Source organism: Rhea pennata, chromosome 3 (assembly GCF_028389875.1).
Source record: "Rhea pennata isolate bPtePen1 chromosome 3, bPtePen1.pri, whole genome shotgun sequence".
Classification (NCBI taxonomy): Eukaryota; Metazoa; Chordata; class Aves; order Rheiformes; family Rheidae; genus Rhea; species Rhea pennata.
In genome coordinates this window covers 26,066,945-26,092,411 of record NC_084665.1, presented here as the reverse complement: position 1 = coordinate 26,092,411, position 25,467 = coordinate 26,066,945, and the positions used below count along the sequence as shown (strand labels likewise).

At 45.1% G+C, this 25,467-nt stretch overlaps 1 protein-coding gene across 2 annotated transcripts; it reads left to right on the top strand.

The window, feature by feature from the left end:
• The first annotated feature begins 122 nt into the window (after positions 1-122).
• On the top strand, positions 123-5,288 carry TATDN3 (TatD DNase domain containing 3). Of its 2 annotated transcripts, none has more exons than XM_062571840.1 (10): positions 123-206; positions 283-315; positions 408-481; positions 617-701; positions 1,377-1,439; positions 2,568-2,677; positions 3,088-3,143; positions 3,341-3,453; positions 4,669-4,743; positions 5,103-5,288. In XM_062571840.1, exons 1-10 carry the CDS (start codon positions 141-143, stop codon positions 5,244-5,246), a joined length of 819 nt encoding a protein of 272 aa, XP_062427824.1. In that variant the 5' UTR covers positions 123-140; the 3' UTR covers positions 5,247-5,288. The 2 variants fall into 2 exon arrangements, with proteins under 2 accessions (XP_062427824.1, XP_062427823.1); XM_062571839.1 differs by having other exon boundaries at positions 4,663-4,743.
• Positions 5,289-25,467: the final 20,179 nt, after the last annotated feature.

Below are 25,467 nucleotides of genomic sequence, written 5' to 3'. Positions count from 1 at the left end.
CTGCGCGGCCCCGCGCCCGCCTCGCCCAGCGGCAGCGCCAGCGGCGGCGGCGCCTCGGCCGCCATTTCCCGCCTCGGCCGAACGGAAAATGCCGGCCCCGGAAGCGGAACCGGCCGGGGCGGGGGGCGGCGCGACGCGACATGGCGGCGGCGGCGGCGCGGCCGGTGGACTGCCACTGCCACCTCGCCGCGCCCTGCTTCCTGCCGGTGAGCGCGGCCCGCGGCGGGGGAGGCGGCGCGGCCCGCGGCGGCGCGGCGCTAACGCGGTGCGTGTCTCTTGCAGGACGTGGCGGCCGTGGTGCGGGCGGCGGAGCAGGTAGCGCGGTGCCGCCCCCCCCCCCCCCCCCGTCCCATCGCATCCTCGTCCCGGAGCCGCCCGGGCTACAGCGGCGTCTCTGTGTGTCGCAGGCGGCGGTGTCGGCGCTCGTCGTGGTGGCGGAGCACGCCGGGGAGTTCGCGAGGGTCGCGGAGCTCGCCGAGAGGTGCGGCCGCGCCGGGACCGGGCCGGGCGGGCGGCACGGCGGGGGGCGGGCGGTCCCTCTCGGCCTCCCCTCGAGGGGCCGTGAGCTGGCGCCGGCTGCGGCCTGTCTCGCTGCCGACGTCTGTGTCGTTTGCAGGTTCCCGGGGTTCGTTTTGCCCTGTCTGGGAGTTCACCCCGTGCAAGACGTCTCGCCGGAGGAGCAGCGTAGCGTTACTCTGAAGGTACGGTACAGGCGGGCCGCGCTGGGCGGCCTTTAACGCGCTTCCAGGGCTGGTTTGGATGCGCGGTGTTTGAAGAACGCCCTGGTCTAACCGAACTTCACGTCTGCCCAGCGGCTTTTATGTGCTTCTGTAATACAAAAACCACAACGGACCAAATCCCAGGATCTCTTAACGCAGCCAGTCGTCTGCGTTAGGCCTAAAGCAAAACGAGTCACCAAAGTCATTTAGCTGTATTACAGATGCTACAGTGAAACATTTCTAAAATCCCAGGCGAGCAGTTTGCTTACAGCGAACGTCACGCTGGCGTGTTTGCAGCTGCCCCTTTGTGAGCGCGGGAGGTGGAAGGCAGAGCGTTCCTGCCTTCAGCCTGGAAAGCCTGGGCAGCTGTCTGCCGCCTCGGGATGTCAGGCTTTCTGTGGATCTTGTTTCGGTTAACTCTTCAGCTCCTGTGGAAAGATCGACTTGAAATGAAGGCTCATCGAGCAAAGCAGGGGAATCCTGCTGGTTTCTGAAACCTCACTGACCATTCAGCTCTCCCGTACTGTAGTAGAAATTTTCAAGATGCTGAGGATAAGAATAACAAAGGGAAATCCTATTTAATGATGATACTGAATTCATGCTGCTTTCATCTCAAATAAGGACAGAAAGGATTACCTCTTTAATTTGTTCTTGCAGGATCTGGATGCTGCACTGCCACTTATAGAACACTATAAAGATAAATTGGTAGCAATTGGAGAAGTGAGTAGAATCCCATATTTTGTTTAAATGGCTGTGGTTTTGGCAGCAGCTGTCAGCAGAATTACAAACATTTACTGAATACTTGGTTTTCTATAGGCAATAAATATTGCTAACAAGCTAAACAAGTGGAGAGTCTGATTTTTAATTGCCTTACTGTACTTCTCATATATCTGCTTGATCTCATCTTTTCCGTGGTTATTAGGAAATAAATGGCACTTACGCTGGTAAATTTAGTAGGAAGCATTGCAAAAGTGTGATATATTCTCTTACATCTGGATGCATTTTGAGCTGTTCTTTGGCACGGTGAAAAACAGAGTCACACTGTTACATCATTCACACTCAGATCATTCCTCTGTTCTGTCTTGATAAAGTTAGGCTAAGCTTTGATTTCTGTGTGCCCATAGACTTATGTAATGTTAATTCCTTTTGATTCCTTATCTGTCTAAACTCTGTATTAGTTTGCAATCAAACATAAGACGAGAGACGACACATGGATATGTCGTTTTATGTTCGTTTTATGTAAACTAATTGAGGCTTGGAATCTTTAGGATACAGTTACTTTTTTGTGTATTGGTAGCAGAGAGGCTTATGTCTGGCCCTGTATTTACAGGGAAACCAGTTATTGGCAGAGTTTTGTAGCTAAACTTGCCATGTAGCATCTGTATTGTACATCAAGGACTTCAGCTGGTATACCTGTGAATTCGGCTGCTTTGATAAATGTTAAATTTCAATGTGTTTAAATAAAAAAAAAATAGAATTAATAACTATTTTTTGCTAGGGATAGTACTAAGTTACAAGTTCATTCAGAAACTAAATTTCTGTCACAATCCAGATCTGAAATAATATTCAGTAACATATAAAAGAGCAGAAGACCAGAGGTAGATTAAAATGCTAAATAAACTTGTTAGTAACTATTTCCCAGATGTTTTCAAAATTGAAAAGCTGATATTTGAGAATCAATTCTTTTATTAGTAAAGCTACAGCTGAGCTCATTTTAATTGCCATCTCTAGCATATACATTTTTAAATGGCTTGCAGGTTTGAGGCATATTTTCTTTTATATATGGTATTGTGGTTTAGTCAAGCATTAGATATGTGAAATATTCTCACTTCTCTTCTCATGCTCTAGGTTGGACTAGATTTCACTCCCAGATTTGCCAGCACGGATGAACAGAAGGAAGGACAAAGACAGGTTTTGATCAAGCAGGTTGAGTTAGCAAGAAGACTGGATTTGCCTTTGTAGGTTTTGTTTATACTGATTGGAATAATTTACTAGATCTCAAAAACCTAAGGAAATACTTCCCAGGATTTATAGTTACTAAGAGCCCATGGAACTTTTCTTACATAGACTACACTAGCATTTTCAGCCTGTCAGTCTACAATTTGAGATGTAATTACTGAGTTTTCCGTATGTTTCGGCTCAAATACAATGGTCGTCTGTGTGTCATGTCCTTGCTATGTTGTTGCTGCATCTTCACAGTAGTTAAAACGATTCATTTGTATATCTGTAGAATTATTTCCTAATAAGAAATGTAATACAGATTAATCATTTTCTTTCCTTCCGAGCTGCTGTCAGTTCATCTGTGTTTGTATGTGGGGGAAAGTATTCTGCTGAATTCCCTCAGGCCAAGATTCTCCTTGCTTTGCAGAAATGTTCATTCCCGCTCAGCTGGAAGACCAACCATTAATCTGTTAATGGAACAAGGTATGTTTTTAGTGCACTTTGTCCTTCATCACTTTTGTCAACAGAACTTCTTCAGTTTTGCCATGTTCTGTTACCAGTTTGTGTATGTGAAACTTGGGAGGAATGGTTCAAAGATGGGACCAACATCCCATAGCAAACTGACATTGTAGACTTACAATAAACACTGTTCATGAATTGGTTTGGCTCTGTTCTCTGAGGTGCTGGGAATGTGTTACTCCATGCATTCGATGGGAAGCCATCCGTAGCAATGGAGGGGGTGAAAGCTGGATACTACTTCTCCATCCCTCCTTCCATTATAAGGAGTGAACAGGTAACACTTAAAGGGGGTTGCTCTGTCTTGGTGCTTGAGGATTTCAGCTGATAGCTCTCAGCTTATCCAGGATGAGAAACATGATACCTTTGTTGCATAGCTCAGAAGTATGCTCTTTCAAGTCTGTACGATTTGAAGTGGTACTTGCAGTACTCACCTATAGTTAATGTCACCAGACACTTCTTGATAGAAGAGCTTGCTTTCAGCTGTTTATAGCATTGCACATTTTAACTCTGACCGAATTTCCATCTGGGAGCTTTTGCCATAGCTAGGCATTTGGAGAGAAATTCTGTCTAGAACAGTTCAGTTATTTCTGAAGTTTTTTTTTTTTTTTTTTTTCGTTTTAGTGTGTTCTAGAGAATTTTACTTTGGAAACTTGTATCACTGCAGTGTTTTTAGCACAGAAACTTGTCATTTGGAAAAGGACTGGTCTATATGGCAGTGATACTATAGTTCTCCCCACCTGCCCCCAAAAAGAAAATCTGCTTATATTTGGCTAAGTTACAGGCTTCTGAAAAAAATGTGATTTGCACATGCTGAGCAAAGAAGCAGCTAAACTGCTTAAAGACTGTGCATTGGCCTCATTCACCCTTGACTTTGTGAGAATGCCCTTGTAATTTATGCTCTGAGCTTCTGCAAGCTATACTAAATCCTTATCCTGGGGAAGGAAAAGGGAGACGTTTCCATCCTGCACCATCAGCAGTTTTTGTAATAAGCTCAAACGTAAAAAGGAAAAAGGCATACTTCAAAGCAAAGGAGTCATGAGGGATAGACATAGACAAGGATGAAGATAGGAACCCAAAGAGAAGAAAGCAAAGTGGGATTGAGGGGGGAAAAAAAGATGCACAAATATTATATGTATAGAAAAGTAACAAAGTTGCATTGGTAACTCCAAGCATAGGGTATTTTGTGCAATATAATTACAATATAATTGCATCCAGTGTTTAGGAAATAGTTCTTTAAATATTAGTTATTAATAGTACTATTAATGACAGTAATATAGGCAGAGTTATCCTGTTTTTGAAAGGACTTCTTGAGCAGCTCCTAATATTTTTGCTTCCATTCTGAAATGGTTGACAAAATGTTGTCAGTGGCACCAAAGTCTTTGGACATCGCTTTTAACTGTAGAACATACTCTTTGGTCTTGCATTTTTTCCCATGTCTAAATGAACAGAGAGAGCATTTAATAGTTGTCTTTTTTTTTTCAAGAAACAGAAGCTTGTGAAACTCTTACCTCTGGAAAGCATATGCTTAGAAAGTGACTCTCCTGCTCTGGGGCCTGAAAAACAGGTAAATTGTGGGGAGAGTGAATTCTATATATATAGTTCCAAAAATATACCTTATGGAGGCTGGCTATTGGGATGGGGGAACGAAGTAGTGAAATAAGCAAAGAAAAGGAATGAAATAGATTGCCAGATGAAAATTTTTAGATGAGCTAGTCAAAGTAGCAGTTAAAGAGATAGTGTTCCTGAGGCTGGGAAAAGAGAAGAAATTTCAGGAATGGGTGAGAATAGGGGAGAATAATCAAAAGAGAATAGATAAATGTCATAGATGGCATAACCTGACTGAAACTGAGTCAGGAAGTACTGAATCTGACATACCTGTCATCTGTAGGGGTCTATAATTCTGTCTGTTTTTATGCACTGCAGGTAAGAAATGAACCAAAAAATATTTACATTGCTGCAGAATGTATTGCCAAAATTAAAAGAATACCAGTGGAAGAAGTTATAGAAGTGACAACACAGAATGCACTGAAAGTATTCCCCAAACTTCGGAACTTCCTTCGGATATAGGCTTAGCATCACATAAAATCTGAAATAAATTATGTTGTAGAAGCTATTGTTTATGGCCTAATAAATAAAACTAACACACATCTTATCTCAAATTGGAATTTTGCTGTAGAAGAGTCTGAGAAATAAGCACACTGTTACATAGATGCATGTTACAGTGGATATCATGAATGTCTCTGAGACCTTGTTCTGTATGCATCACAGTCATATCTGAAGTGGGGTAAAGTTAGATTGTTCATTTGCATCTCTCGTGTTTCTGAATGAATGTAAAGAGGAGCACCACAAAACGGGCATTTACGTCAAAGTTTAGTTTCTCAGACTCCTTGCTCGGCTGCTCCTAGGGATACTGCTAATGTTCAGTGCTTCATTTCCTCCTCATTCCTTAATATCTGCTCTTGTGCGTGTGTGAAAGTTGCTCCATTGTGGGCCCGCTCGTGTAATGACTAAGCTCCAGCACACATCCTTACCTGAGCCTTTTGAAACGCTCAGCTGGGCAGACATTTTCAGTATGTCTTGTTCGTTGGGCAGAAGCAGCAACTCCAATTTCTTTTGAAATAGATTTGGAAGGACAAGAGCTGTAGCCCTTTCGCTCCTTCCAGCCTCTTCCCTTGTTCATGGTAACTCAGTAGTTGCTTGCTCCCAAATGGAAGTCAATGGAATTTCAATCCTTTCTCTGTTCAAGATGATTCAGGTCAATGTATCCAATAGATCCCAGAAGACGCGTGACTAACAAGATTTTTTGCTATTTTGAGAAGGTTCTCCTTTGCTTTTGTGGGGGTTTTTCTGCTGTTGTGGTTGGTTGGTTTTTCTTTTTTGAACCATGTTCTATTTTATATGGAGAAAGTACAGGAAAGAAGCCATAACTGGTTTGGGAAGGAGGAGCCTTGAGTTCAATCTTGTTTCAAGGACTTCTTTATTGTTATTTTTTTACATTTCTCACTCCTCAATATCAGGAGGGATGGGATGTGAGAGGGAGAGAAGCTCCAATTTTGTGAGATAGTGGAAGTGCCTGTCTGCTGTATGGGCATATTGCATGCCTATCTGGAAGCTGTGGATTATGCTACGTTGGCCAGTGGCCTAAAAACTGAATACTCTGTGCTGCCTCACAGGACCTGTATGGATGTGGATCTATCAAAACAGTCACCAAAATTTTCTTGACTGTAAAACAGCAAGGAGCTAAATAAGTTATGAATGTCATTTAATTGTTCTGAGGGCCAGCTAAGTAACAGGAGTCTTTGTCTTCCTGAGGAGGTTACTGAATCAGAAAAGATGGGGAGAGCATTAATTTTGTCCATGATCATCTCTGATACAAAATCATGCATCATACAGACCTATGGCAAGATCAAAGGCATCTGGCTTTAAGAGTTGGGCACTTCTCTTCGAGGTCTCCAGTAGCTGTATGATTTTTTGGGCTAGACGTCTTCCTGCCTTACTGATCAGGTGTCTTACCTCTTGTCCCTTTTGGAAATGGTTAACAAAACACTATTCTGAAATTATCTGACGATAATTCATACCTTTTTGGAGGTGGGACAGGGAAGAAAGAGACTATTGACCTAACTTGGAAATTGGGTTCCTAACTGCAAATAGCTTAAGGCTAGATACTCTTAGGTCTTTTCTTTCTTCTGTTTGAAGAAAAATTCAACAGCAGAAGGTATCAACTCTCAGGAGGAAAACCTTGTAATGTAAGTGACGCTCGTCTGAGACATTTGGTTTTCCTCCACTTTTTCTTCCTCAGTTTCTTAAAACGGGGTTGTCAGAGGTTTTTTTTCACTGGATTTTGCAGAGAAGCTGTATCGTTTTGACTTTTACCTAGAGTTAGCTTACTAAGTTTGAAAATACTTTCCTGAACAGTTACCTTCCTCCAGCAAACAACCAAACGTAAATCTGTTGTCTTTATTCTATTCACCATTCAGATCAGCAACACCCGAACATCTGCTGGGTGTTTAACCCAAAACAGCTAGAGCCTTTTCTTAACCTGCATCTACAGGCTCTGTTTCCGCTAAGCTGGGTGGAAAACAGAATTTGCCTCCAGATGGTGCTAGAAAACAGGTGTGCAACATTCCTAAGAGCAGTAATATGATTTATATCAATCATTATTAGTTACGTTGTTATAGGAATTGCTAAAAAGATGATACTGGGTAATCTGGCAGGAGCTTCATGCTGCCTGTGCAAAGGAGAGCCTGCCGGTACTGCATGGGGATGCAGTTATGTGTGGAGACGCTCCCAGTGAAAGCAAAGCATCCGGCTGCTCGGCCGCTGGCCCTCGCCCCCCTCGGCTGCAGGGGGGGTGGGAGGTGCAGCTCGCCGCCGGTGCTGTGTTGCGGCAGCCCTGTGTTGCAGCGGCTGCAGGGGTGCAGGCCGACCCCACTGTCTTCTCAGCGGCATTTGAATTAAGTCACGGCTTCAGGGGGCTTAACGTTCCAGAAAAAGAAAACGCAGCATCATTCCACTCTGTCTTGGCATCTCTTAAATAAAACAAGGACCAAAAGTTATGTCTTCTCTCCAGCTGATACTAGTTTTGTTCTGCTAACTCTTCTCCAGCAGGCTGGACTGATGTTGTTGCTTTGCACAGGAAGCTTAACTTCTCGAAGCATTTGTGCCGGCCTGGTGGTCGCCTGGAGTGCATGGGGAGAAAGGGTTGAAGTGCTGTGTGGGAGCTGGGACACTTTGCTACCTCTCAGGAGACATCCCTTCTCTGTAGGTGCCTGGGGGCGGTGGCACAGAGCAGAGCCCGTCCTGGAGAAGCTGCTCTGGAGAAGGAGCACTCTTTGAAACAAGTTGCTTCCCCATGAAACCCTCTCACAACACCCCTGGAAAAAAGCAAGGACTGGCTTTCCTCAGGTTTCTGTCTGGGAAAAGTACAGCACAGAAAAGTTAAATAAGTTGCCTGATGGCATAGGAGGTCTACAGCAAAACAAGAAGTCCCAAGCCCTGCCCCTATGCTGTGCAGCCCAGCTGGTGGTGCAGGCAGGCAGTTTCTTTTCCTCTGCAGCAGCCTGCTAGAAAAAAAATACCTTGCCCCTTGGTTCTTTCCAGGCTTAAAATGTAATACCCAGATGTGCTGTGTGCAGTGGGGACTCCCAGGTATGCAAAGGCTTACAGGAACGCACAGCCACAAATAAGCAGGAGGGTGCAGGATGACAATAATGGTGTGCAGGTGCTTTCCATGGGCTGAGATGCAGAGCCTGGAGACCTAGAGGGCTCCTAAAATTGATTTGCCTGTGAGATGAGACAAAATAGTGGTTCACTGTATATGTTAGGAAATCACACTGAAGCACTTTGCATCTTCCCGGTTCAACGAGCACCCTGAGGTAGTGGGTGCCGGAAGGACACGGGAGTTGCACCAGCTCAGCTGGCTGATGTCAGCTGCCCTTTGACCACCCCACCAAGCTGTTTGCATGACTCAAAGGGAACAAGGCCGAGGCAAGGTTGAGTGAAAGCCAAGTGACTTGCAAGAGTGGTATAAGGGTGCAAGGGTGTAATAGCGGCTACAAGGTTCAGTGTAAGTCATTTGGATTCCTTAGGTCCTGGAAATCACCCCTCAGTTCAGGAGCAACAGCTGAGGAACCTTTGTGCCATCTGTGCTTGCTTGGATGGTGTTGGAAGCACTGAAGTGGAGCATCTTTGCTGAGGGCCCTTGTTCTGGGACTTGTGGTAGTCACAGACTAGCAGGGCATGAGTGTGTTGAACAGTGGGGCATACTGCGAGGGAGATGTATCCCCGACATTATGTCAAGATTTGAACATGGGAACAAGTGAGGAGATGGTGATGAGGCCAAGTAGATGATACACTCTTTAATCTTGCTGTTTATTGTGATAAGAGTTTAAACAAATTGACCAAAGCTTTTACTGAAGGTGCTTCCAGCAGGCTCCTACACAATGCATAGACAGGCTCTTTAGAAGCAGAAACAAATAAATAATTAGGTGGAAATGCAACTTTCATCACTAATGAGCTCCTGCTTTTGTTTGTTTTTTCATTTATGCAGGCTGAGGTTCAAGCTTTTGTTTCCGTTACAGAGCAGGAAAATGAATTTGAGAAAGTTATTGGCTTAGCAGAAAGGTTTGTTGTTCCACTCTTTGCTTTCTATGTGCAATACAATGATACAGCTGAGATCAAAGAGAGGATACGAATTGCTATAGCACTTAGTTGTCTGAGCATTTTCCTCTGCCCAGAGATGGTTATCCATCCATTCATGTCCCATGCTGGGACTGGTTTCTCTATCAGCATGAATAGCTGGGGCACAGGCATGAGATCCTTCACTGCCCTGGACACGTGTGCAGCACTGCGCAGTGACCTTCACACCTGGCAATTCTGGGGCTGCCATGAATGACAAAGCAGTGAGCAAACACGGTGGGGACCATGGCCCTGATGAATCCATGGCAGGACCAGGAATTAATATGCGTGTCCCCCAACGCTCAGTGCTGCACTCCAGTGCCTGCCCTGCTCACTCCATGGGCATGGATGGCCTACCAAAGCGATGGTCAGAGTCAAAACAAATGGGTGCTGTCTGTGTGGCCTGGGCGAGGTAACGTGTCTGCATATGCTGCCTTTGAAGGCACGCGTGGTTGCTCCACGGCCTCTAAAGGCAGCTGCTGAACGCGGATGAGCCCAGCCAACTGCAGCAGAGGGCTGGTGCCACGGGGAAGCCGCAACCGTCTCTGAACGTCTGCAATACGCCCGTCGCCGCTCTGGTGCTTTTGCTGTACCAGGGCTGTATCTTCTGTCACCAACGAGTGAAAACAGGCACTTGACTCCTTGTCAGGGCCCAGCCACAGCACAGATAAAGTATGTGAGTCCCTTGTTAGTAGAAGACAAGCTATCTTGTGAGCAAGACCAGCCAAGCTCTGTTGCCTGGGGTCCTGCATCCTTGATGCTCCCAGCGCAGTGCTGCAGTCCTGCCCACGGCACCAGCGCTCCCGGTGGCAGCATTGCCAGGTCCCTCTAGGTTGAAACCCTCCCTCGTGGCGCTGCCAGCACCCGTGGGGACCCACTGGGCTCTCCCTAAGAGCACTTCGCTGACGATCGCCAAAATGTGGATTAAGAGACAGCACGACCACGCTCACTGATTTCCACGGGGATGTGTGCAGGCGCAGCGCGGCTGGCTCCGGGGTGGACCTGGGCCTGCCGACCGGGACATCCTCGGTGCTGCACCCACACCTGGCCAGCCGGCCGTGTGCCCCTGCAGCGTCCGGCCCCGGGATTATCTAGCAGGAAGGCCTGCCCTTGTGAAGCGCGCTGCCCGCAGCAGGACAGCTTTGAAGTCCTGATTGGCACTGGCTTATTGCCATAAATACACTCGGAGAGTGTTTTTGTGCTGAGAACGTTTCTGGCCGCACAACAAAGCGGGAGGAAGTGGACAACTGGAGCACTGCGTGGGGAGCTCCAATCAAAGCATTGCCAGATGATTTCCCATCTATTTAGGGGTCATTATTCCTGCCTGGGAAATTCCGAGTGGGAACTCAGCTCTGTACTACACAGGACCTCTGGGCTGTCTTGGGCAATGACAAGTGCCTGTACAGTGAGCTAACATGGGCTGACAAGCATGTGTGGATGTCTGTGTGCTCTGAAATCATCCCCTTGTGCAGTGCATCCGTACCACATCTCCCCATATTGGGGGAACATTTATCCAAAAAGGCTCCTAAGTACCAAGAAGTCCCAGAAAAGATACCAAACTTCTTTTTCCAAGGGCAAAATTTTGGGGTAGAAGAAGAGGATTTGTCTAAAGAAAACCTGGATGTACCATAACCCTCTGCCATCACCAGAGCCTTGTTGGCCAACCTGAAGATAGTTCCTTCACCAGGACCAGAGACTGCTGTGGTGTCAGGATGCTCAGAGCTTCCTCCAAGAGTCCTTAAGATGCCCTTTTATTCACAGAGGTGCAGATGACCCTGTGCTCTTTAATAGCCTGGGGTGAGGAAGTGCTCAGCTCCATGTCTCCTCTGAAAAGGCAGCGAGGGACCAGTCTGGCAGGCTGGTTCAATGAGACCCATTCCCCTGCACCCACAGCTGCCATTCCTCTGGGCAGGAAACCACCTAGGATCAGGTTGCCAGGGACATGTTAAGTTGCCAAGACTCCCTTCTTAGAGGTTTCCTAACTCTCAGGAGATCAGGCCCTGCCCAACCAATTAGTGACACTTAATCTTTCTCTACTCCATAGCAGAGTTAGCTGAACTAGCACCCCTCCAGCGCTCTGAAATCTTTTCATTTCCTTCTTAAAGGCCTGAATAATTAGAATAATTGTTTGTGACACAGTAGGCTGATCTCCTCTCTACCCTAGGCTGTTGTTTTCATCACAAAACCAGAATGTTTGGTTTTCTGCCTTTATTTGCATTTCAAGATGCATAATAATAGATAATGTACAGTTTTGTTTGCCTTGACTCAATTTACCATCCAGCTGCTTTTACAAAACTTGTGAGCTGTAGCTGGTTTATTACAGGACTTGGAATCTGCCCTCCCTCTCTTTTCGAGAAATACAGAGATAAGCTGGTAGCTATCGGAGAGGTAATGTGCTTTGATTTCTGTATAATCAGAGTTTGCTCTAATTGACTACATGCAAACTGTGTGGAGGTGTGTGTAACACGCTGTAATCTCTGGTTGTTGTTGCTTCCATTGCTCTGCACAAATAGAAGTGAAATGAGTTGAGATTGAAAACCCAAACTTTATTTTCCTGACTAAACAATGCTGGAAGAGTAAAATGAAAATTGCAAAATCCCTCAAGGGTGGAGCACTGATCGGAGATCTTTGAGATGCTGGATTCCTACAATGCAAACATTGTAGAAAAACTAGAGAGGCTGCTCTAGATCTTTATCAGGAGGAATATTTTCATGTCTGACATCATATTTACTTGGTTTTTATTATTCATATGTTACTGTATTTCCAGGTGTGTCACCTTTTGGAAAGTGCTGTTTTCTGCTCTGTTGCTTCAGAGATAAGATGTTCTGCCACTCTCTTGTGAGAAAATAAAGCTAACAAAAACATTAGGTCCCCACGGGTTGAAGTTCATTGCATTTCATGAAGTCTTAAATGGTTCCTTGTGCAGGTTGGGCTGGACTTCACAACATGGCTTGTGCCCACACTTCAGCAAAGTGAGCAGCAGCAGAGAGTCCTCGTGTTGCAGCTGGCTATAGCAGAACTGGACTTGCCCGTGTGAGTCAGAAACCTTTCAACAGTGTCTCTCCCTCATACATCAGGCCTTAACTTGGCTAGACACCTGTTTCCTGCATTGTGTCCCTGCAGGCATCCTCTACAGAGCTCGAGGGATTGTTTTGAAGTTTGAGCTTATCCAAATGTTCAATGGCTTGAGGCTGTAAAGATAAAAATACTTGTGAGCACTTGCATCTAGGAGTGTGGCATCCTTGCCAGAAACTAACTGGAGAAATGTTCCCCTCCAGCTGTGCTGCTGCTGAGGCTGCAGGAGACTTCCCAGCCTTTCTCCCAAAGGAGAGCTCATATTATAGTTTTTCACCTTTTCCTGTTTGTACCCACATGCACCTTTCAATGAGAGCTGCACTATGCTTCCCAGATAGGACCACTCAGGATATAGTCAGGTGATTATTATTCTTAAGCCTTTATTTTATATCCCGTGCTACAGGATGTGGTAGAGGAAAGGTTCCCATTGAAGCAAGACAGTAAACTAAAGAGGACCTGCTTTCTCCTGCAGGGAATTTTGCTAGTGATACGGCAGTGCATGGCTGTACCACACAGATGTGCCTCCTGTCCTATGCCTGGAAAATCTCTGTTGACTCTAGTGCAGCTTTCAGCCCTTGATATATACAGCTTACAAAGGCAGGAGGGGGGAAAGAAATTCTTCTTCTTAAATGGACTTGTTAGTGTATTAACTTCCATAGCTCAGCTATGGTATTTTGGCATAAGCTTGGGAAATCACTAGAGTTAGACTGACAAAAGTAAGACCTTTGTCTACTCAAAAGCCCTTGATATGATTTTCTACTGTATTTGATGTATCAATATTTAGGAAAAGCATTGCTACAAAGAATTTATTTTTAGTTTCATGATATGACCATTAACCTGGGGAGGACCAAGATCTAATTTTCTTTGCTTTTTTGGAAAAAAATGTATTATTATATGTGTGCTGCGTGCAGTGGGGAAGGATCGTGAATATATTTATATAGGTGCCTGGGGCACTGAACAGCAGAATAGAAACAAGTTAAATATAATCAAAGCCTTACAGAAGATTCTCTTAAACTTCAGAGGGGTGCAAGTAAGAACAAAATGGAGGTAATGTGTGGCCAGCACTGATCACGGGAGAAGTGCTGAAAGACCAGATGGTCTGGAGCGCTAGTGCTTTGCCCTGTACTGTCTGCTTAATCTGGCCACGGTGCCGGTCCGGGTCACCAGGAGAGGCTGTCCCAGGCTCCGGGTATCCTTGCATAGTTCGCTGCCAGCTATTGCACTTCCACCCTTTGGACCCGGCGTAACAGCTATGCAGGTGGGGTTGGGGTAAAGGCTCGTCCGAGCCCGCGGCTTTGGATCGCTGTGCCGATGAAGGCCAGTGCGGGCTCAGCCTGCGCAGGCTCAAAGCCGCTCAGGAGTGAGGCAGCGCAAAGCAGCACCTTCACGTGCGACTTGTGCCAAAAACGTGCAACCTGGGGAGCTGGCTCTGTGGAGAGGGAGACCGCATGAGGGTGGCCACCTCGCAGCCCGTTTCCTTCCCTCAAGCTGCCTGCCCTGCAGAGTCGCCCGGTGGCTACAACTGACGTCCGTGTTCTTCCCTTGCACCTTCAGTAACGAAAGGGCTCAGACCAAATGGCACCAGCCATGGTAACTCTTCAGTGCCACTGTCTCAGTTTGTGTCTGGTGATGTGCACCATCAACAAAGCTGATCGAACCAGCAGGAAAAACCCAGGTGCGCTCTGCTCTTCGGCAGCTCTTGTGGCTGCGTGCAGCAAGAGGTGCAGAGCCCCGTTGCACCCTGCGCACGGCCGTCCTCCCGCGTGGCCGCGGCCTTGTCTCCTCCCTGCGCTCTGCGTGCAAAGCGTAACTCTGCTTCCCTCCACAGCTGCTCTTTATTGCTAAAGGAAACATAGACGACGTATTTCTACTTTCATAGACTGGTAAGGTTGGAAGGGACCTCTGGAGATCATCTAGTCCAACCCCCAGCATAGCACCGTATGGGGATTGAACCCACAACCTTGGCGTTAGCAACGCCATGCTCTAACCAACCGAGCTAAACCTGCCCCTAAATAGCACTGTCTAAAAGTAAACAATCTGGTATTTAGGATAAAAATGAAGGACATGTCCAGTGTCGCCACACTTTTCTCGAGCATGTGTTTACCTTGCGCAGGAACGTGCACTCTTGCTCAGCTGGCGGGCAAACGATTGCTTTCCCGAAGGAGGAAGGCGGGATTACTCCTCTTTCCTTACGTGGCAGGTACAGGACATGGATTTGTGCATCGCTCTTTTCTGTAACTGGTCTCCAAGGTCGTTCTGCTCCCGTACGGGAACTGCACGCATTCCCTCCGGTTATGCGGATGTGATGATAAGGCATCTCTGCCTTGAGCGTGTGTTTCAAAACTCAGTGAAGTCTACAGGGCTAGGTGGAAAGTACAGAGGAGCTACTCAATATTGGTCTATCAATGTAAGTAAAGCAAAGTATGAACATTTATGCCAGGTGGAAAATTAATGAAACAGAAACAAGGGAGAGTATTGCAGCTTTGGGGGAAATGATGGAAGGCAGTCGAGCAAAACAACTATTGTCTGAACGTTATCTAATACATTTTTTTTTGAATGAGAAGTGTGTGATTTCAGGAGATTTTTTTTTCTCCCTGTGGTCTATTTTAAGCAGATCTCTATATTACAAATTTGACTTACCTGATGGGGGGAAAAAAGGGAGACACTCATCATTCATTGAAAATAAACAAATAGATCTACACCTACAATGTAAGCATGGCAGGAGAGAGCAGGACAAAAATAAGGGGGTTTAGATCTGGAAGCCAGGAAGCTGGGCTGTTACAGCAAAGCTTTCTCCCATAATTTAAGGTCTTAGCATGGGCCAGGCAGGTGCTAATTGTAAAATGTGTTGATTACTGGTCCTCTGCTGGCTGGTGAGCAGTTTATTTGGTGGTACTTGCACACCTGCTGATGGGCTGAGGGAAGCTCAAGAGCACTTCGGGCAGACTCAGCAGCCATCCCGCCATAAGGAGGGCAGGGTTAACAAGTCCAAGCGTTGTATTTTTCAGTGATTGTACTCCTGACCCCTAATCTTGGAGATTTTGTGCCCTGCGATAAGAAAGGTTGATAGACAACTTCTGGGGTGCTCAGCTCTGCAGCCTGATCCCAGTGTCCTAAGATCCCTCCTTGGGTTTTGTACCTGTCATAGGTTCTCAAGACATACTGCTTCATAATTTCACTGGAAGACCCTCTGTTGCTCTGGAAAGTGGTACAAGCTGGCTATTATTTTTCTTTTCCTCCAGCTGTTACAAGGCATAATCAAGTTCGTCCTTGGAGAGCTCCTGGAAGCCATTTCAGCAGGGTTATTTGGTTGGTTGTGCCTGACTGGGTGGTGAATGCCCTGCCATGAAACACACCAGTGCCCCTCTAAACTGGTTTTTCCTTTTCCCTGTTGGAAAGAAAAAGATATTGGGACAGGGGTATTTGGGAAAAAGCATTAGGGAGAGAGACCTCATATAGGAACTTGAAGCTGAGCCTCTCACAGCCCTGGCTGTTGTTTTTAAACAAATTTGCCCATTTTGAAATGAGAGACTCATATTTCCCAGGTAAAATCAATACATTTTGACACTTCTTAAGAAAAATGCAACCTCTCCCAGCCCCTGGCCGGGGAGCAGCAGGAGCAGGCTGCTCCACAGGCGATGGGGAGCTGGGGTGGCAGCAGGGCAGGCAGTGCTGTGCCCTCACCAATGCAGTGCAATCCCACCGGGTGCCAAGGAAAGCAGAGCAGGTCCAAAGACAAGCAACTGGATTTGGGCTGCTCACAGTTTTTCCTCCCAACGTGGCTGTTTTCACAGCTGGCTGGCCTCAAACACGGCTGGGGCAAGAGGCGGCTCCACGTCAGGGTCGACCCTTGTCACAAATGGTGGAGGAGCCTACGAGGAAGGGTGTCCTGCTGGATCTTGTCCTTACCAACAGAGAGGGACTGGTTAGAGATGTGAAGGTTGGGGGTAGCCTTGGCTGCAGTGACCATGAGATGGTGGAGTTCAGGATCCTGCATGAAAGAAGTAAGGCAACAAGCAGGATTGCAACTCTGGACTTCAGGACAGTGGACTTTGGGCTCTTCAGAGACCTAATTGGAGGAATCTCATGGGTTAAGGCCCTAGAAAGAAGGGGGGGTCCAGGAGAGCTGGCCAGTATTCAAGCATCACTTCCTCCAAGCTCAAGAGCGGAGCATCCCTATGAGTAAGAAGTGCAGCAAAAGGGGCAGGAGACCTGCATGGGTGAGCAAGGAGCTCCTGGCCAAATTCAGACAGAAGAAGAAAATACACAGAATGTGGAAGAGGGGACAGGCTGCTTGGGAGGATTACAGGAATGCAGCCAGAGTATGTAGAGAGGCTGCGAGGAAGGCTAAGGCCCAGTTGGACTTGAGTCTGGCAAGGGATGTTAAGGACAACAGGAAGGGCTTCTTCAAATACATCAGCAGCAAGAGGAGGACCAAGGAAAATGTGGGCCCACTGCTGAATGGGGCGGGGGCCCTGGTGACAAGGGATACAGAGAAGGCAGAACTACTGAATGCCTTCTTTGCTTCGGTCTTCCCAGGCACCAGTACAAGCTGGGGGCTGACCTTCTAGAGAGCAGCTCTGCAGAGAAGGACTTCGGAGTGCTGGTGGATGACAAGTTGACCATGAGCCAGCAATGTGACCTTGTGGCCAAGAAAGCCAATGGCATCCTGGGGTGCATTAGGACTTGCCAGCAGGTCGAGAGAGGTGACCCTGCCCCTCTACTCAGCCCTGCTGGGGCCTCATCTCGAGTACTGTGTCCAGTTCTGGGCTCCCCAGTACAAGAGACACATGGAGCTACTGGAGAGAGTCCAGCGTAGGGCTACAAAGATGATCAGAGGGCTGGAGCACCTGCCCTGTGAGGAACGGCTGTGAGAGCTGGGCCTCTTCAGCCTGGGGAAGAGAAGACTGAGGGGGGATCTTATCAGTGGGTACAAGTACCTGAAGGGAGGGTGTCAAGGGGACGGGGACAAACTCTTTTCAGTTGTCCCATGTGACAGGACAAGAGGCAATGGGCAAAAACTGAAGCGCAGGAAGTTCCGCCTGACTGTGAGGGGGAATTTCTTCCCTGTGAGAGTGACGGAGCACTGGCACAGGTTGCCCAGAGAGGTTGTGGAGTCTCTTCCTCTGGAGATATTCAAAAGGCCCGCCTGGATGCAACCCTGTCTAACATGGTCTAGGTGACCCTGCTGAGCAGGGAGATTGGACTAGATGATCTCCAGAGGTCCCTTCCAACCTTACTGATTCTATGATCCAGCACTGCTGCATGTGGGAAACATTGCTCAGCCCTGCTGAGCCTTAGCGCTATGTAACCTTGTAATTCATATATAGTTTTTTTTTTTTAACTGGCCTGTTCTTATTACTAAAAAAAAAAAAAAAAAAAAAAAAAGGTGGGGCTCCGGCTGCCCCCTTTCCTCCCTCCAGGCCCACAGAGGCGCAAATTCATTTGCTTCTAGCACCTACATATCCATGCTGGGAAGAGCCAAATTAGCTAAAACTGTCTGGATGAAAGGTAAGCAATAATGAACTCTCCCTACACATTCACTTAAAAAGGCCTGGAGGAGGAATGCTTGGGGTGTTTCTGATCGCAGTGTGCCTGAACTACAGCCCTGTTGTGCCTGTCTGCAGCATTTTCACCAGGATGTTAAAATAACCAGTGTCTTTTCACCAGCTTTGTGAGTCTGTTTTTGAGATCCCACACAGCATTTGTCCTGTGCTCCTCCTAGGAGCCAAAGTTTGTTGTATAGTCTATGGAGAGAAGTAAGCACCCAAAGCAGAGCTATTCTCAAGACCTGTTATTTCCTCTACATTCCCATCAGGTTTATAAAAAGTATAAGCTGTTTGTACTGTCTGAGGTCTTAACGTACATAAATACTCTGTGTATCCTGTGCTTGGAGTTCATTGGAAATACAGGATTATCGCCAAAGGCTTAAACAGTCTGAATGCCACTCTGACAGATCTTTTACTTATTCTGCATGTAAGTAAGTTTAACACAGTGCATGTTGCTATATTGATTGCTGCAGCGAGACTGACCTTCTCATGCGCTATTCTGTCTTGTTTTATTTTTCCTGGCTGCAGAAGGGAGCAAAGCTAATTAAACAGATTACACTGGAGAACATTTGCTTGGAGACTGATTCCCGTTCTCTTGGTCCAAACAAAGATGTACAGTCAAAAATCTGAAGATTAGTCCCTACCTTTAAACTTCTTTAAAATTCTTTCCCTATATTCTCTCTAAAGTTCATGCACTCTTAGGAGCCTTAGCACTATGTAACCGTGTAATTTATACATATCTATATATCTATATATCTATATATATTTACTGGCCTGTTCTTATTATATAAAAAAAGAAGAGATACAAGTAGCTTAGAAGACAGAGAAGCAATTTTTAAGTTAACACTTCAGCTTTATGTGACAGCTGCTCCAGAAATACACATGGATGAATATTTTCACAGACATCTCAAGGATCGTTGCCGTGTGCTGAGTGACTGCGGGAGCTGCTGTGCACCTTCCCTTCTCCAAGGGACCAGGAGGAGTTGGTGCTTGGCTAGTGCAGAGCAGTTTTCTGGGCAGGCAGGCACGAAAGCAGAAGGCTCAGCTTTCCTCTAGCTCACTAAACATCTGGATGACCTATACGTTGTAATTCACAACACAAAAAAGGACTAGATGCTCTGGGATTGTCCCACCTTAGGAGCTGCCTGTTGATTGATGGCTATGCTACCATAGTAATGGCATGGCTCATCGAGACACTAGACTTACTTTCCTCTGACAATAAAAGGGAGCAAATTTTCTTTGAGAGCTCCTAGACTTGCAGCTAATGTTGAATAGTTTAAATCCTGCCAAGAGTGCTGCAAAGACAACTGTTTGAAAGAGTCTTCGGAGAACACTTGGAGTGCTTTCCCAGCAAAGGAGCAGAAAAGAGTTCCTGTTCGTGCCTGGCTGGCTGAGTTCCTGTTAAAATGATTAATGCTGCTGGAATGTAAATGCATTATCCATAAGGCATTAACACAGCCAGGGTCTTGGGCAGGCATCTTTTATTGTTATTCAGTCTAAATGAAAAATTCCTGCTGATTTTTAGTTAGGTTGAGGTCAGCCAGCATCCTCTCTACCAGGTAGATTTAGACCTTTAAAGAACATGGCTCTCTTCCTGCTGATAACCCCTCTTCAGAGAGAAATTGGGAACTTCCAGCTGTTATTAAATATTTGTTTTTCCTTAATAACAGGAGTAGCAGCATTTCTCAAGCTTGGGTCAGCAATTTGTCTTTAAAAATACAAGCACATTTCCTTACTAAGCTCTTAATGGATCCCAAAACATGTCCCTTCCATCTAATCTTCAAAGGACATGCGTGCATGGAACAGGCAGGTTAGTCGCAATGTATCAGCTAGTGAAGGAGAGTTGGAAAAGTTAAGTCATGTTATGGTTTCTTCTGCAGACACAGCAGAGAGTGGGAATTGTAGGCAGATGTCCTGCATCTACAGAAGTCTACATTTCAGTCAGTCACTTAGGATCCCGTTATAGTCAATAGAGGTGACTTTTAGGGAGCAATTCCTCTTACTCTATTGAGTTCTTATACACTGAGATGATAAATGGCTTGTGTTACTAGTAAAAGAGCTGCAGTTATCTCCCTGTTGTACTATTTAAGAAGAGATAAATTGCATCCTAGCAGTTCCGGTGTCTTTCCACTGGAAATAGAAAGAATCCAGATAAGCAGCTCACATGCAGCTGGCTGCATTTGGTAAGGTGAATCCTACCCAAGGTATCTGACACCATAATACTCACTGCAATTTGGCATTATTTTTCTTAACAAATGTAGTGTGGCTCTTGTAACCACTTCTTTTCCATAGTCTTTTGAAAAGTTGGATCAATCTCATTTGGTATCTCTCACAAAACACCATTGTTGATTATCTTTTAGGAAAGAAATGAATCAGAGAAGATCAGGACTGTCTGCCAGTACATTGCTCCAGTAAAAGGAGTATCAGCGGAAAGAGTTTGTGAAGTAACAACAAAAAATGCCTTGAAGCTTTTCCTCAAAGTCAAATATCATTTGAAAGAATGAATACTTGTCAAAAAGAATGAGAATGTTCCTCAAAGACAACACTTCTGCAGTTTATGCTTTTTATTAAATTTGCAGGCATATGCACTTTTTTACTGCATATAAAGGATCCAGAGAGAGGTAACAATTTTTCTAATATATAAATAACCTGTTCATCCCAGTAACTGAGAACCCAATAAATTTTACTTACTGTATTTATACATATGCTTATTTTTTGTGTACAGAAATTATTTTGTGTACATAATATTTTCCCCACTTGTTTTGGTAAGAAAGTCAAGGGTAAAATTCCATTAGGTATATCAAATTGGTATCTGACTACAAAATGAAAACCAGATAGCAGCAGGACAGAGGTACCACATGTACATTTCTTCATCCTTTAAATTGATGAAGATATCTAAAAATGCTAATTTCTAATATTATTTACAGTACATTAGCCTGCTAATTTATTAGTGCCCGTATTTCAACCATATATTAAAAATCAGAACTGTGATACTGGAGTCAGAGTATTCTTCTATTTTCCTGTGAATTCTTAATAACTTGAAACTAAGTCTTTGAAAACATTTGTCCTACTGTGGACAGTTATGTTCCAAAATTGAGGTGACCAGACAAATACCTGGAACCACAACCATGCTTCATTAAGAGCCTTGTATCACAAATGCTGATTCTCTGAGGAGGATTATGGCCTTTCCTTGTGCGGATAGTGGGCAAATCTTGCTGGAATGAGGACTGCATAGGAGGAAGAGGATGTTTACATTTTCCTTGTATTTTCCAACAGCTTTTCAATCAAGAAATGTAAACATCTGACTCTTGCATACTTCCTTTGAAGCCTAGTTTGTTGGGATTTGTTTAATACCCTGCTAAAATCATTTATTTCTAGCTCAGTTTGAACTTCGGAACTTCTGTTTTGTTTTCAGAATTCTTGTTCTGAAGTCACTTTCTTAAGCTTCTGTAGTTTTCTGATTTGAATGACTCACCTAAAAGACAAGTACCCAGAGCATTCTTGCTATTTAGGTTTTCCTGTGCTGTATGAGAGATCAACTTTTGCATTGAAAAGAGACTTAATGCACTGTAAAAGAATGTTTAAATTTTTTGCCTGTAAAGACTGAAAAATATGACCAAAAACACACACAAAAAAGGAAATCTTAACTGTGTGTCTGATGTATACAACACAATTTTATTTTAGAGGAAGTTTATTTTGACAACATTCTACAATCACAGTCCTAATGAATCCTAATGAATCAGCTCCTTTGTTCCCTTCAGATTCCTCTACTTGGGCTCAAATTTTGCAAAGATAGATTGACCTGTGGGTTTTTGCAGGGGTTAGACACAATTTTGAGGACTGGAAGAAGGATGTAACTAAGAATTGAGATCACTTAAATAATCTAGCTAGGAGTGTTAGATAGTGAAATACACCTCGAAAACAGCACTCTAATGGCTAGGTTCCCTTTATTTTGTGAAGTGACTAGGATTCAAACAAAAAGACAGCTTTTGAGCGATGTTTCATCCAAAGATGGCATTATCTGCAAGATAAAATTAAAATTTGAAAATAATTATGAAAATAAGTTGCTCTTTCAATGGAATATATGTTATAGGAAGAACAGTAACTCCACTTGAAATAGGGATACTGTGTTTTCAGTTGCTTTATAATTTTCGCTAGCTTGAAAATTTCTGTAAAAATTTCTGCCTGATATCTAGAGTTTTGGGCACAAGAAAATAATTACTGGGGAGTATATTAATATCAGCTGTTTTCAAGTGACTGCCTGATAAATGAGACATATCTTACCTTTTTCACTGCTTTCAGGAAAATAGAATTTTGTTAGTGTTTGCATCTACACGAGCAGTTTCTTTCTCTGTCTCTAATAGCAGTCTTCAGGGGGAGTCTAAATTCTGGCTTAGAGGGTAGATTATGAACAGATAGCAGTAGTTTTAAGTTAAACTTAAGCTGTAAGCCTTGACATCATTGTTCTGTTTTAAGCTTAATAAATTGCCCATGAAATGTAGAAATCCAAGGATGTGCACTTTAAGGGAACTCCTGCATGGGAGTTTTCTCACAAGTTAACTTTCTCTTGCTGTGCAACAATGCCCTTGGCCCTACTTCTCATACAAATGGATGTACACCTGAAGTAATGGCTGTGAAACCTGTGAAATGCAGCTGTGTAAAAAGTCAGAAGACAAGTGTTAAGGTTTTGTCTTGATGCTGTCAATTTGTTTTGCCTTTTCCTTTCCTGTTTAGGAAACTACTTCTGGAGATAAATATCCCCGAATATGAAATTGTATTGCCCTTACCTCATCAAATTCAACCTGGTTTTACTTCACCAAGATCAGTACAGTTGTGGCAGAGATGAATTTGACCTCATGTTGATCTGTTGTAAATAAACTTACTTCTTTCTGGAAAATGTCTCCTTTCCTTATGATGAAGGGAGGTAGCTTCTGTCCAGGAACTCCTTCCACTGTCAGGCTTGGGCTCTTTTTCCCTACAGTTCTCTAATGAACTCCGATTGCTTTGAGGGAAATGTCTCCTCTGAGGTCCGAGCCAGGTTGAGTCATTTCGCCCTTCTCTCAAACATCTGGACTCCCTTGCCATGTTCAGGGCAATCAGGTGCTTTTTCGCTGCCTCAGACATTGTTTGAATAAAGGTGTCTTCCATGCAGGAGTCCTGTGCAGAAGCAAATGAAACTGTGTGCTGTACTGTCAGGCGGATAAAGGAGACGGTGCTGTCTGGTTGCTAGGGGAGTGAAACCTCAGTTGTGACTGCAACTGTAAAACATAAGATTAATCCTAATCTTACTCTGATAGCACTAACTGGCAGTAGTTCTGCCTTGTCGTATGCAATCAGTGGAGTGACAATAGGGAAAGAAACAAAGAAGCAGAAAAAAATAAAGCCTATTTCCCTCTCTTTAAGTCTATCCATTATCTTCAGTTGGACTTTGATATTATCCAAAATTCAATGGAAACATTTGGTTAAATGAAATCAGATTTAAATCAACGTGTACACCTTCTTTCAAAAGAACAGGAGTTTCTTTAGAGCTTATGTCTCTAAAGCTACATTTATACCACTCAACCAAAGTGTCTTGGCCCTTGCCCCGGCCCTGAGGCCAACTGGCAGCCTGGCTACACCCGTAGTGCTAAATTCTCTAGTCCTTCCAAAGAGATGACTGCATCTGAACTACCTGGGAGGATGGGAAGGTTCCTGGCATGTGCTAAATCCTGAACTGACCATGCTGAGTGTAGGTGGCTGGGTTTCAGTGACCATGAGCTGGCACTATTTGAAAAACTAGTACAGACATGGTCTCAGGTGTGTTTTAAGCATATTTCTACCAATGTATAACACCAACAAATGTTCCTAAAGTGAAAGCAGACTGTGCTCTGTGTTCTGTGGCTTTGCTAACGTTTCTTTTGGTTTCCACTAGACTTCTCCTCGCCTTGACATCCTGTTTCTTAAAAAGGTGAAGTTGTTCTAGCAAGTGTCACTCAAATCGAAGCCAGGCAGAAGAATTCTGAAGAATTTACCCCGCATCTGACTACAAAGGAGAAAAGGAGAAATAAATCAGACTTTTTGTTGGAATTAATGAAAAAGGCAGGAAGGATCTGAATCTGATATAGCTAATTTTATTTTTAAAAAAGCAGTTTTCTGACACATACCTGTGATCTCTGAATTCAGGATTCACCTTCAGTAGTCTCTAAAAATCTACGGTGCCTGCACCCATCACTGCTGATGTTCAGCTACGTACTTAGGAAAAGTAAACAAAGCCAAATTAATATTCTGAAATGTGTGTTTGTGCAATTATTCATGTTGTAAATAACATCAGGAACTGTGGCTTTGATGACATGATTTTTTGAAAAATACTAACTCATAATTTATGAGGAAACTTAAGGCTCTGTTAACTATGCGTATCTACTACATACACACAAATCTGATAAGACTCTAACAGATCCATGAACACTTTGCAGTATGTTATTTGCTGAATGTACCCCAACGAATTTTCTACAGAAGCCAGTAAAATACTTCTAACATTGTTACCCAACTTAAATATTGCTACATTTTCCTAAAGCTCTTTGGAGAACAATCCACTTTTTTATTATGGTGCTGTGCTGACTACTGCGGATTATAGTCCAGGACGGGGCCTGACACATACTACTCCTGTGCAAATATGTATCAAATAGGGTTTAAGAAGAGATTTCTTACTGAAGAGCACGACACACCAGAGCACTACACACCTGTGCCACACCAAATTTCAGAGGTTGAGTGGGAAGAAGGAATGTTTTGCCAAGGCTTCGGACCCACAGCAGTGGGGGCCGAGCGGTGCCTAGCAACGCGGAGCGCCAGGAGCTGCGACCGCAACGCCAAGCCCTGGGAGCCCTGGCTGCAACGTGGAGCCCCGGCCACAACGCCGGCTCCTCTCTGCCCACCTACGTCCCATCACGCGAGTACCCTTCCCTGCGCTGCCACGGCCGAGAGCCGCTTCTGTCAACTCAGGGGAAGGCTTGCGATTTTTCATGGTGTGCTTGGAGTGGTGAGCGTGGCGCAGAGAGACAGCGCAGGAGGCTCTACGACCTCCACGGTACAAAATGGGGCAGGGAGTCGCAAGAGGGAGATGTGCTGCGGATAGGAGGTCACCGAACACGCGCCTGTAACCGCTCGGCCTTGCCTACTCGCAACACAAACCCAGAAAGTGATTATAGGAATGAGATTAAAGGAATGAGATTATGCTGCTACTCACTCTGGGATGTTGGGGGGGGGGTGTTATTGACATCGTTTACATCTCCGTACGCTTCTCTGCCACCTGCACCGGCAGCCCTGGCAGCTCCGGTTTAAACAGGGGTTAAAGACCGTATTTACAAAACCCTTTGGCCGGCAGCTTTCCAGTGACGCACTTGGAAACGCCGCTCCGCACCTGGCCGCAGCAAGGCCCGCTCTCCTCGGAGAGCACAGCGCTACGCCGCCGCGCCGCCGGAGCAGCGGCGCAGTGGGCGCGCAGGAGGGCG